The sequence below is a fragment of the Moschus berezovskii genome, chromosome 8 (assembly GCF_049115385.1).
Source record: "Moschus berezovskii isolate FMDL1 chromosome 8, NW_MosBer_1.0, whole genome shotgun sequence".
Lineage (NCBI taxonomy): Eukaryota > Metazoa > Chordata > Mammalia > Artiodactyla > Moschidae > Moschus > Moschus berezovskii.
Window position 1 is genome coordinate 45239654 of NC_142467.1, and position 13419 is coordinate 45253072.

At 37.5% G+C, this 13419-nt stretch overlaps 1 protein-coding gene across 4 annotated transcripts in view; it reads right to left on the reverse strand.

Annotated features, from left to right (window-relative positions):
- Positions 1-13419, reverse strand: part of MRPL22 (mitochondrial ribosomal protein L22) — a 42865-nt gene that overhangs the window by 2949 nt on the left and 26497 nt on the right. For 2 of the 4 annotated variants that reach the window (XM_055430580.2, XM_088838541.1), the window contains 4 exons: positions 13278-13413; positions 8245-8310; positions 7367-7444; positions 5818-5887 (listed from right to left, as the gene is read on the reverse strand). In XM_055430580.2, coding sequence (XP_055286555.2) covers positions 5818-5887; positions 7367-7444; positions 8245-8310; positions 13278-13413 — 350 coding nt within the window. The remainder of the gene's footprint in view (positions 1-5817; positions 5888-7366; positions 7445-8244; positions 8311-13277; positions 13414-13419) is intronic. The other 2 variants (XM_055430581.2, XM_055430579.2) reach the window with 2 other exon arrangements.

Here is a 13419-nt window from a genome sequence, read left to right on the forward strand (position 1 = left end):
CCATCACCTCCACTAGCTTTGTTCGTAGTGATGTTTTCTAAGGCCCACTTGACTTCACATTCCAAGATGTCTGGCTCTAGGTCAGTGATCACGTTATCGTGACTATCTTGGTCATGAAGATCTTTTTTGTACAGTTCTTTTTTTGTACAGTTCTTCACCCATGGTAAATCATAGTAATTACCTTCTGAATTTAGTCTTACATTTTTTAGTTAATTTAATAAGCCTTTTAAAAAGGCAAAATCTATAGCATACATAGCAAATTAATTCACTTTCATACTCACCACTTTTATTCTTACTGTGACAGAACTTTATATTACAGAGACCATGTCAAAGTATGTGCTCCACAACCCTCTGACCACAAACCTCTCATGAAGTGATTTCAGCAGAACCATCCTAGCTTTGCCAAAGAGAAAGCTAAGGATGAAAGTGACTAAGAAAGCTGCCTACGGTTTCAGTGAGATAAGGTGAGAGTTAACTGCCTATTTTTCAAATTCATCTACTGGGCACTAAAGAAATGAATTTAAGAACTTCCAAAGATAGGGGTAGGGGGCAGATGGGCGAAATGGATGAAGTGAGTCAAAAGGTACAAACTTTCAGTTATAAAATAAATAAGCCATGGGGATGTAATGTACAGCATGGTGACTGTAGTCAATAATACCCATATTGCATATGTGAAAGTTGACAAGAGATATTACAAGATCTCATCACAAGAAAAAAAAACCCTGTAACAATGTATGGTGACAGATGCTAACCAGATCTGTTATGGTGATCACTTTGTAATACTGAATCATCCAGATGTACACCTGAAACTAACATAATGTTGCATGTCAAGTTATACTTCAATAAAAATTTTTTTTAGTTTTTCCAAACAAAAACCAGTATTACACAAATAATTTTATAATATAAAGTACTTCCAGGTGCTCTGAATCCACTTGTCAGGAGGAATCCTAAAAATAAAACCAGTGACACTGGGAAGAGTGTAGAAACTGCTGAAAAGATTTTACAAACATCATGGCTAATTTTATCCAAAACTCCTACTCTACCCAATTTGAGCATCAATTTCCAAATGCTCTGAGAATAAGGACTACTACATTCCAGAGAAAGAAGTATCAAAATTAGCTAACTGTGCAACACTACATAATCTATCAAAACACAATGATCAGTGCTATCAGGGTCTATGCTAACTACCATTTTCTTTCCATTTCTCCCAAAATACCTAAGAGCAAACACTCAGAACCTGCGAAATGACAGCTATGATTTCCTCTTTAGGCCATAAAATAACATTTGCCTAACCTTTATGCATATAATGCTATCACTTTTTAATGTCAAAACAAAAACATTAGTTCTTCTGAAACGCCAGGATTCTTTAACACCCTGGCATGGGAATACACAACACAACCACCCAGATTAAACGAAATCAGGGCTTACAGTAGAGATTCCAAACCGGTGTATGGTCTCCCCTCCTCCAGTCTCTCCTCCACGAACTATGTATGTTGAGTTTCAAACTGTTTTAGTACAGAACTATTTCAATTAAAATGAAACAGTATGTAGACACCCACTTTAACAGCAATCTGTTCTAAATGAAACTTGGAATTTCTATTTGTTGAGTGAGTGAACAGCACAGTTTCAGCAGATCCAAACTGTGCCATTCACTCAGTCAACAAATAGAAATTTCAAGTTTCTGCTGAGTGTGAAGCCAGGCTTCCCTGCCCATCACCAAATCCTGGAGCTTGCTCAAACTCATGCCCATTGAGTCGGTGATGCCATCCAACCATCTCATCCTCTGTCATCCCCGTCTCTTCCTGCCTTCAATCTTTCCCAGCATCAGAATCTTTACCAATGAATCAGTTCTTCGCATCAGGTGGCCAGAGTATTGGGGTTTCAGCTTTAGCATCAGTCCTTCCAATGAACATTCAGTACTGATTTCCTTTGGGATGGACTGGTTGGATCTCCTTGCAGTCCAAGGGACTCTCAAGAGTCTTCTCCAACACCACAGTTCAAAAGCATCAATTCTTCAGCATTCAGCTTTCTTTATGGTTCAACTCTCACATTCATACATGACTACAGGAAAAACCATAGCTTTGACTAGAAGGGCCTTTGTCAGCAAAGTAATGTCTCCGCTTTTTAATATGTTGTCTAGGTTGGTCATAGCTTTTCTTCCAAGGAGCAAGCATCTTTGAATTTCATGGCTGCAGTCACCATCTGCAGTGATTTTGGAGCCCCCAAAAATAAAGTCTGTCACTGTTCCCATTGTTTACCCACCTATTTTCCATAAAGAGATGTCGCCACTAAATTTGCTCAAATTCTAAACTAAATTTCATAGTTTCCCAAGTACACACAGTACTAATATGTACGGTTTTGGTCCAACTCAGGAGAACAATTTGTATATTCTTCCAAAGTACTTCCTCTCACTAGGGAGCAGGGGCCCCTGGAAGTGCTGGCATCTAGTCGAGGTCACGTGCAGAATCTCACCCAAGGTGTTGGAAGACCAATGTGCTATGTCACCCAGCAATGCTGCTCTGGCTTACCAGCCAGCAGGGCTTCCCTGGACCCATGCAGGCAGCAGGGGAACCCCTGCCCCTCCAGCAGGGGAGCCAGGTGGCGGGAGATTTGGGACATCCAAATAGCATGATGCAGGATCACCTGCTCCTATTCTACCCCCAGCATCTTGGGTAGACGAAGGTACTTACAGATCCCCGTGTTCAGCTACTTGGTCTTTTTATCGTCTGCTTTGGAGAAGGAAATGGCAACCCACTCCAGTATTCTTGCCTGGAAAATCCCATGGACAGAGGAACCTCGTAGGCTACAGTCCCTGGGGTCGCAAAGAGTAGGACATGACTGAGAGACTTCACTTTTCTTTCTTTCCAAAGTACTACTACTGACAAAAAAACAAAAGTACTGCATGTTTTAAACTGCTACAAAAGATATAACATCACCTAATTGTGTGGGTATTATACCCACTGAAAAGCAAGTCACTCAGTCACTTCCAACTCTTATGACCCCATGGACTGTAGCCCACCAGGCTCCTCTGTTCATGCAATTCTCCAAACAAGAATACTGGAGTAGGTTGCCATTTCCTTCTTCAGGGGATCTTCCCAACCCAGGGATCAAACCCAGGTCTCCGGAATTGCAAGCAGAACCATACCAACTGAGCTACCAGGGAAGTAGGCACTCAAATATTTTTTGAATGAAAGAAAAAATATTAAGATATCTCAAAAGTAGAAACGACCTTCAAAGATATTGCCCAGCAGGTACCATGTATTGAAAATACTCTCAATATTTCCGATTACTTGTATTTAGGTAAATGCGAATCTTAACATTAACTTCAGAAACCCTCCCCACTTTCCCCTTCATCAGTCTTAGCCTAGAAGACTGATTTACACAGTCAGCCTTTCACTTTCCCTGAAGTGAACTACTTTAAGATGCGATGAATCACGGAGCAGTGACATTTTATTAGTCCATGTCCACTTGTTAAGGCCTATCACTGTGTCATTAGTCATCATTACAAGTTTGAAAAGGAAATGAACTTTCAAAGTCTATGGTCATGCAACACCAGGTATGAGCTTTAGACTGATGACAAGCATTTGAAGGCATTACCACATAATGAAAACATATGCTACCAATAAAGTACATCCCTTATAATGTCTGAACTTACTTATTTCAGGGGACTGAAAGAGTTTTTGCTGAGCCAAACCGATAGTCAACAAGTAACTAGGCTTTCAAACTCTAAAAGCAGTCTATGGAATGAAATATCTAGGCCTTCTCAAAGACTATAAGATCAATCAGTTTCCCACATTTTATGGGTAAGAATCAATAGACTTTAACCCAAGCCTCTCCCTTGGGGTTTCAGTCTGTGGTGAGGCCTGGGAATCTGTGTTTTTAATAAGCGAAAGTGAAAGTCACTCAGTCGTGTCTGACTCTAGAACCTCAGACAATCATATCAGGGAAGTCTAGCAAATACAGGGATAAATTGCCTGCTGCGTTGTGGAAAGATATTTCATCTTCCTGGGGGCACTCATCTCCTTTTCCTTCATAACAGATATAAGCAACAAAACACTTGAGCAAATGAGTTTTTAAAATCATAAGACAAATCCAGACTTACTAGCCCTACTTAAGAAAAGAGATTTTGACCCAGAACTAGATAAAAAGAAGGTACAGGAGGGGCAGAAGTTTTTCAGCAGAAACATGCATAAGAAGACCAGTACATTAAAGGACCATTCACAGTTAAGTTGATTTCTGCTTAAAGGTAATATTGGGCTTTGCTCCTTCATTTTGGGAAGACAGGATTAAGCTCTTCACCCTCTTGCTATATATACTAACTACTGAAACGGATTTAAACACAAATTCCATTTCACTTGCATCTGAATTACATTATGAAATGCTGCCCATCAGCTAAGAAGCCAATATTCTTATGAAATTGAATAAAATTAATTAAATGTCATTGATATTCAGTCATGGAGCAGGAAAGGTCACCAAGAGGTTTTAAGTAAATGGGCTTGCCCCTCACCCATTTCATCTCTTCCGGTGATTCTGGGTCCTTCCAGCATTACTTATTCATGCTTCTCCCAGAAGAAAATGCTTATGATTAACTACTGTGGCCTGCATCTTCTGAGTTGCCATTCTGATTCCCCTTTAACTCTATGCATGTATCAGAATATAATTAATTTTACAAGATTCAGCTTTAAAATAAGACGTTTCAATTGAAAACCATAACTCATTTGAATTTCAGAAGTAGGTGTAGCTGCCAGCATCAATTACAGGTGAGGTGAGGTAAGATATTAACCAGAATAAACATCTCCAGTAGGGCAGAGGTTATGTGACAAAGTAGAATTTAGATGATCTTTTAAAATGCTAATTGCTGAAAACCTATAAGGTACAGCTAATTTCCACTATAATGATTCAGCCTTTTCCCCTCTGTGTAGAGAGCAGCAGTTCCCATATCTTGAATTTGAAATATCTTTAGTAAAATAGTCCTTCTTATACATACTGAGAAAATTTTGCTCTGACATCAACATCTTTGTTTGGTGACAAAACTCCTGAAGTCAGGAGTAACTGCTGCATTAACTCCAACCTATGCTCTGCTTTACTGCAGTATTGGGGTGGGGTGGGGAAGAGCTTTGTAATAAACACTGATCTCTTTTTAGAAAAAGATCAGTATGAAAGTATGCTACCAAAAAATCCTTTACATTTGTACAGTACACCATGCCTTCCAAAACATTTTCACTTATATTAAATAGATGTGAGACAAGCCTACAAAACCAGAGCTAATGTTTTAGGATGTTAAGAACAAAGAGGAACCAACACATCTGGGTCACTAAGTCTTCAAAGGTCCCCTGGCTTTTATAATTCAACAGGTGATTCTCCATTCTGGTACTAGGAGGGCTAACTTACAGGATACCTTTATGGATGAAGCACCTGGCACAGCACATTATCTATAAAGACTTTCTAAGTCCACTGTGATCCTTTATATATCTCTTTCGGGTTGACAAAGAATTCTTTTTTAAAAAAATCAGCTACATTCTTATTATGAGTAAAGGACCACTCTATTTATCATCTTGATATCCATTATTTAATAACTATCAGCAACAGATTTCATGATCTCAGTCTCATTAGAGAACAAGTAAAAATAAAGCAGCTAGGACCATTACAACAGACTGAACATTAGCATGCTGAAGACTGAAAAATAAGCTATTACCAGCAATTTCCAATGGTAAACATACTCCAAAGTATTTAGATATTAAAGACTGCTATTAGATAAAGAACTTGGCATCAATACTGGAAGATATTTTCCAAAGCTAAGAATATGAAAGATCTTACCTATATATAAATTGGATCTGAATTCCACATTGTGGTCTCTTACTGCCATATCTTGTGCTTCTAAGAGAACCTTAAACAAGGAAAAGAAAGGCATTCATACAACTGACCTTGAACTAAAACAGAATTAAATTTCTCATTTCCTGTTGTTATCTGTATGACTGCTAATCACACGCTTTCCTATTATAGTCAATTTTTAAAAAGAGAATATCAAATGATAACAGTACTAAGGAGAATGGATACAGTGAGTTTCTTCCTCAGACAAGAATTGCAAATGCAAAGAACACAGTCAATCCTGCTAAGCTTTAAATGGAATGTGTAAGCTGTAAAGGAGGAGATAACAGTACTAGCAGCAGCATCCCTGGTAATGAGCATTATGTCTCTAAGTCACAGACTTTGTCAAAAAGTTCAAGAAGCTCAAGAGCTAAATGTTACTGAAAATTCTTAAACTTTGGATCCAAACTAACCATTAACAACATCAGACAAATAGAGAAAATCATACTTGAAAATTTCCTTTAAGAATTATTAAGTTTAGGGATCTCCTGGTGGTCCAATGGTTAAGACCCCAAGCTTTCAATGCAGGGGACTCGGGTTCAATCCCTGGTCAGAAAACTAAGATTCCCACATGCCAGATAGCACAGCCAAAAAATAAAAAAAAAAAAAAAAGAATTATTAAATTTATACTCCATAAATATTTTGAATTAACTTTCTCCAGAACACATTTTTTAAAATAGGACAATAGTTGTCAGAAATAACAGAAAGCAGATCTTTTTCTCCTTTAAAGATGAAGGATGTAGTACAAAGCTGGGTATACAACAGATACTTAGTAATTGCATTCTGAATGGAAATAAATAAGAGGCATTACAAGAGAGCCTCTTAGAAGTCTGAATCCAATAATCTCAGCTATTCAACTACTAAATTTAAAAGATCTGACTTAATGTGAAAATTAACTGAAGTACAGAAAATAATGCTGATTTCCCCAGATGTCAACTCAGCTTTCTGAAACAAAATACTCATGTGCCTAGAATAAGTCAGCATAAATACCAACAGTATATTTGCACCAAGCAAATCAGCTACATTTAGTGCTAGAGGGGTCTTTAGAGATCATCCAATTCAACCCCACCTAGTTTACAAATAAGAAAAATGGAACCAGACAAGTGCCTTGCCCATAGTCACAACAGAAATTGTCAGAGAAAAGATAAGACCAAGTCACCAGAGTTCCAGTCCAGTGCTTTTTCCACTCAATTAGTTATAAAATCCCAAGCTCTCAGTTGTGGAATTGACAAAAAATCTTCTAAAATAATGTATCAAGACCCAATAATTTAAAATAAGATGTATATAAATGACTTTGTGGTACAAATAAAAGCATCTCAGGAAAAAGAATACTTAAAGCATAGAACATCCCTAAGGTATAAGAACATTAATAAAACTGAGTACCCTAAATCTGTATAATATAAACTCTTCACTTAAAAGAGGTAATTCCAGATTTAGGCAACGCTTACTAACATCTGCAAGACAACTATGTACTCTCTCCCCACCAATCTTAGTTCACCTCTTTAATTATCTGGGCTCCTTTTTTGTCACTGAATTCCAATTGAGCCAGAGCCTGGTCAATTGACATTCCTCGTATCTAGAATTAAAGGATAACAGACAAGAGAAAATAAATTGGTTTACAAAGTCAGTATTGCCACTTCAGTGAAAAGTAAAACCCTAACATAATCCAAGTAACTTCTAAAAATAGCTAAAAAGTTACATGCTAATTACATCTCAGTAAAATTAGGGAAATTTTTTTTCATTAAAAATAAAAATAGCTAATAAATGCAAAGGAGAAAAAATACACGTTTGACAAGGTATGCCACCACTCTCTTTAAGTTAAAATCAAACTTAAAAATTTCAACCACTAACCTGGATTTTAATAGTTTTAATAATAATAAGAGAGCAGACATGACAAAAAAAGATCATAGGTTGGCGAAGACCCTAGTAGGCATAAAAGGCATCTCCTTCTACAGAATAAATGTATTATCATACATGTATTTGCTGCTTTTGCTTTCTCTCATATATAAATTTTATTTTCTGGGTAAAAAACTTAAAAGGCAACAGTTTTGAAACAGGTTGAATCAGTTTTACATATATGTAAGTTTGCTTCCTAGATTCTCTAACTGTAGCCGGGTTCTTGATGCCTTTGTTCTAAACATCTATGTATCCAACATGATTGAGATTCTCATGAGGTAAAAATTGAACAAAATCACTAATCTCTGAGCTATCATTTTTGGATTACCTACCAAATGTCTGAAAATGTAATTATATTCTTCACTTTTTGGAGAAAACAGGGCAAGGTTTTTTTTTGGTTTTTGGTTTTTTTCAAATACTAGGATAAAATTTGAACCTTCTTTCCCAAAGTATTATATGGTAATAGTCACTTTAGCTTACCAATTTCGCCAAATACCACATCTTGTCTTTGCTGTACTTTATTTGTCTTCGACAATGGTAGATTTCCTTACAAACAGAAAAAAAAAATTAAGCAAGTCTATCAAAATGACAGTAACACACTATTAATAAAGTTTCACTTTCTAATGCCTAATGAAATGCTGCCATAGAAATAAAAACATTATCAAGAATATGGAGACTCTTTTTTCCCTATTTAAAGCTATATTTAAAAATAAATAAATAAATAAAAATAAAGCTATATTTTTCCAAAGTCTCACTCTGTTATAAAGATTACTAAGGGAAAAACAAATTGTAAAATGGCTAATTTGTGACAATATTTGCAATGCTTCCATACAGGTGAACAGTAAAAGACTTAAATGAAAGTATTTTAAAAACATTTAGCTGGCTAGAAGAACAAAGCATAGAAAAAGAAAAAAAGTTTCTTGTAGTGAGGAAAACAATGGAAGAACAGATAAAACAGCTATTTTTATAAGAAAACCAATACTGTGGGTGTCTGGTGAAGAGCCTAGGTTCTAGAATCAAACTACCTGGGTTTGAATCCCCACTCTACCATTTACCAACTACAGAACCCAAGGTCCTTCACCTGTTTCTGGCTTAGTTTCTGGCTTATCTTCTTTAAAATGAAGATAATAGTACCTAACACCTAAAACTATAAGGATTAAATAAACTAACCTATATGAAGTACTCTACAGTGCCTAGCACATGGTAAGATCTTAGTAAATATTAGGTTTTTATTATCTTCTATTTATAGAGGATAGGTATATCCCACTGAATTTTTTAATCAATCACCCATTACATAATTTATAGTTATAAAGCATTTTTCAAGCCCTTCATTTCATATGATCTAACTCTATGAGCTTGCAGAGAAAACATTTTATAAATCTTTTACAAAATGAAAATCAGAGAAACCAAGTGACTTGTCCAAGATAGCAAAGCTTGTAAGAGACAAAGCTAGTGCCACCCAGGGAAGTATGTGAAGGGCCTAATACAATGTCTGGCTGGTGTATCTTTAAAGTTCTCCTCATGACTCTAAAACCCACACTTCCTACTACTACACCACACTGCCACTTAAAAATCAGAAAAAGGTTTTCAAGGCAAGTAACAGCAGAGACTCCAGTACTCTTGCCTAGAAAATCCCATGGATGGAGGAGCCTGGTAGGCTGCAGTCCGTGGGGTCGCTAAGGGTCGGACACGACTGAGCGACTTCACTTTCACTTTTCACTTTCACACATTGGAGAAGGAAATGGCAACCCACTCCAGTGTTCTTGCCTGGAGAATCCCAGGGACGGGGGAGCCTGGTGGGCTTCCATCTATGGGGTCACAGAGAGTCGGTCACGACTGAAGTGACTTAGCAGCAGCAGCAGCAACAGCAGAGAAACCGCAGAACTTTTTAACATTCTGAGCCATGCTACAAGTTTACAAATGACTTAGAAACACCAGCTAGTCTCAAGTGGCCATCTTTCAATATGTAACAGATTTCAATTCTGTTGCAGCAGAAGCTGACAGGCTGAAAAGTGTAACCACAGCCTAATTACATTTTCAGCAATAATCTGTCCTGGGGAGCACAGGAGAGGAAAGAACTGTCATGACTGATAATATTAATCTGCAAAAATTAACACTCAACAAAATCTTTTATATAGAAACCTTTCAACTCTTGGTTTCCCATGGTAAGATATTGTTAAACCTGAATTGTATATAATCATCTTCAAATATTCAAAAAAAAAGACACTGTAATCCTGGCAAAACATTGGGAAAAAAGGAATCAAGTGTTTACCAGAAAAGGTGAAAGTTATTCAATCATCGTCTTCTAAAACTAAAAAGCTCAATGTTTACTTGAGGCAGGTGCATTGTCTAAGGGCACTTTCTAAAGGTAAACCAGATAAAGTCTCAGTAAATAAACCTACCATGGCAAACAGATAAAGTGGCAAATTTGGAGGTCAGAAGGCCTGGTTAAACATCACTGCTATTAATTAACCTACACAGTAAAATTAGGTAAAGCTACATTAGAATATAATGTGCAAAATAGCTATTCAAATAAAGTAAAAGTCTAAATTATGAAATGTCTAAGCCAGTAACTTGTAAAGAAGTTTATTTGTAAATGCATATAATGACACAAACAACAACAAAAAATGTCACCTAATAAAAGTTTTAAGAGTACAAAGGATCCACATTAATGACTCATAAGAATGACATATGATCAGTATATCAATTAATCCACAAATTAAAAACATGCCTCTTATAGAAATGACCATTCAAACAGTTTGATACAGTCTCAATACTAATTTATTTAACTTAGCTTTCTTCAAAAACACATAAAAAGTCAAGCTCAATTTAACAAGGCATGACTACTTTGTATGTATATATATTTTAAAAAGTCTTTAATTTATGACTTACTTTCTTTACCAGGATGAAGTCACATGTAAGATACAGTGTCTATAGGAGCCTACATTGTTTGGAAATTTGTACTAGCTAAATTAGGAAGACAGTCTTAAAAATAAAGGAGTGGTCTAAACTGGTGACATTCATTTTAAATTACTGCTATAGGATTTATTCATTGCCCCATCCACTATTATTTAACTACATATTCCAAATGCTGAAGAACAGGATGAGAAAGAATGGTAAATATTATCTGGCCCTCTTTTAAACAAGAGGTAATACTAACTTTCTAAATGTTTGCAGCTCACAGACTGAAAAGTCTAAGGGACACTGCAAATAATGACAGTGTGTAAACTATGTGGCTATGTGAGTAAATTATTCCCTGTTAATAAGCAAGGTATTTATAGTGAAAAAAGTGAAAGTCGCTCACTCTTGTCCAACTCTTTGCAACCCACTGGACTGTAGCCCACCACGTTCCTCTCTCCATGGAATTCTCCAGGCAAGAATACTGGAGTGGGTAGCCATTCCCTTCTCCAGGGGATCTCCCAGACCTAGGGATCAAACTCAGGTCTCCTGCATTGCAGGCAGCATTATAAATAGCATTAATAATTACAGGTGTGAGAACTGGACCATAAAAAAGGCTGAGTGCCAAAGAATTGATGCTTTGGAACTGTGGTGTTGAAGAAGACACTTGAGAGTCCCTTGGACTGCAAGGAGATCAAACCAGTCAATCCTAAAGGAAATTAGTCCTGAATATTCATTGGGAGGACTGATGCTAAAGCTGAAGCTCCAGTTCTTTGGCCACCTGATGCGAAGAGCTGACTAACTGGAATAGACTCTGAGGCGAGGAAACATTTGAGGACAAGAGGAGAAGAAGGAGAAAGAGGATGAGATGCTTGGATGACATCACGACTCAATTGACATGGGTTTGAGCAAACTCTGGGAGACAGTGAAGGACAGGGAAGCCTGATGTGCTGCAGTCCATGGGGTCACAAAGAGTCGGATAATTTAGTCATAACAGATGTAACTGATACACCAAGATCAATTTACCAAATACTATTTAAAATCAGAAAATGTTAAGATATATTCCAAAAGGATTACTTCCTCAAACAAAATCTGTGCAAAATAGAGAATTAAATTAGGTTTCTCCAAAGTGCCCATATAAAATCAAACCAAATGTCTTCACACAGGCACTTACATTATAGGAAGAGTATATATGATGCAAAAGTTACTCAAAATAGTTTCAGTAAATTACAATGTATAACAAATTATCTCACCGACATTGTTCTTCATTTGCTAGAGTTAGGTATATGACCTACTGTTAACTATTTGAATTTTGCTATTTAGGATGTAGCCTGAAGAGTGTTTTAACATACTAAAAGACTGGATACCTTTTGGTACTGGTAATACAAAATACAAAATTTTACTTTTAGATTCTGGACCTGGCAAATACTATTATGATTCCTTTATCTCCAATTAACATCCAAATCCAAAGAGCTCAAGCAAAGAAATAAAGAAAGCTCACTATACAGAAAATATTTTATTGATATTTGTGTATTTCCGTGGTGGCTCACTGGTAAAGAATCCACCTGCCAATGCAGGAGACACTGATCCAGGAGGACCCCGAATGCCCAGGGGCAACTAAGCCCGTAAGCCACAACTACTGAGTCTATGCTCCAGAGCCCACGCAGTCTAGGGCCTGTGCTCCACAACAAAACAAGCCATGGCAAAGAGAAGCCTGTGCCACAACTAGACAAAAAGCCATGCAGCAACAAAGACCCAGCACAGACAAAAATAAATAAATACCAGTCAATGGCTTAAGCCATTCTTGCCAACCTCACATGTTCCATTATCAAGCCTCTTGGGAGTCAAAAATCAGTCATGTCACAAGCTATTAGCTCGGTTACAGAGTGAAGGTTCCTATTCAGGAGGTTAAGAATTAGTCACTCAGCTGTGTTCAACTCTTTGCAACCCCATGAACTATATAGCCTGTCAGCTCTGTTCATGGAATTCTCCAGGCAAGAATACTGGAGTGGGTTGCCATTCCCTTCTCCAGGGGATCGACCCTGACCCAGGGATTCAACCCAGTTCTCCTGCATTGCAGGCAAATTCTTTACCGTTTGAGCCACCAGGCAAGCCCATCCAGGAGGTTGCTGCTGCTGCTAAGTCACTTCAGTCGTGTTCGACTCTGCGTGACCCCATAGACGGAAGCCCACCAGGCTCCCCCGTCCCTGGGATTCTCCAGGCAAGAACACTGGAGTGGGTTGCCATTTCCTTCTCCAATGTGTGAAAGTGAAAAGTGAAAGTGAAGTCACTCAGTCGTGTCCAACCCTTAGCGACCCCACGGACTGCAGCCTACCAGTCTCCTCCATCCATGGGATTTTCCAGGCAAGAGTACTGGAGTGGCTTGCCATTGCCTTCTCCGATCCAGGAGGTTAAGCCAAAGCAAATTAATAAGAAACAAAAACAATTTTTTTAACTCCCAAAAAGATAAACCTAGAACATTTTCTGTATCAATGAAAAGATCAAGAAAAATTGCTGTAATTTTTTCTTAATATGGAATACTAAATCACTGCTAGCTACACAAGAGTAAGAGTGTTTTATCAAAATGAAGAGATCAGTTATACCCACAAACTTACAGCTGGTCTCCGAGGTTCTCCAGGCAGTTGTGGAGGATAAACAATTTTATTCTTCTTCTCCCATTTTCGAGATATTTCAAGAGAAGCACTTGTGTGGATATGTGATTGAGGTAAAATGCTGTGAGATGAAAAAAGCCTGTAA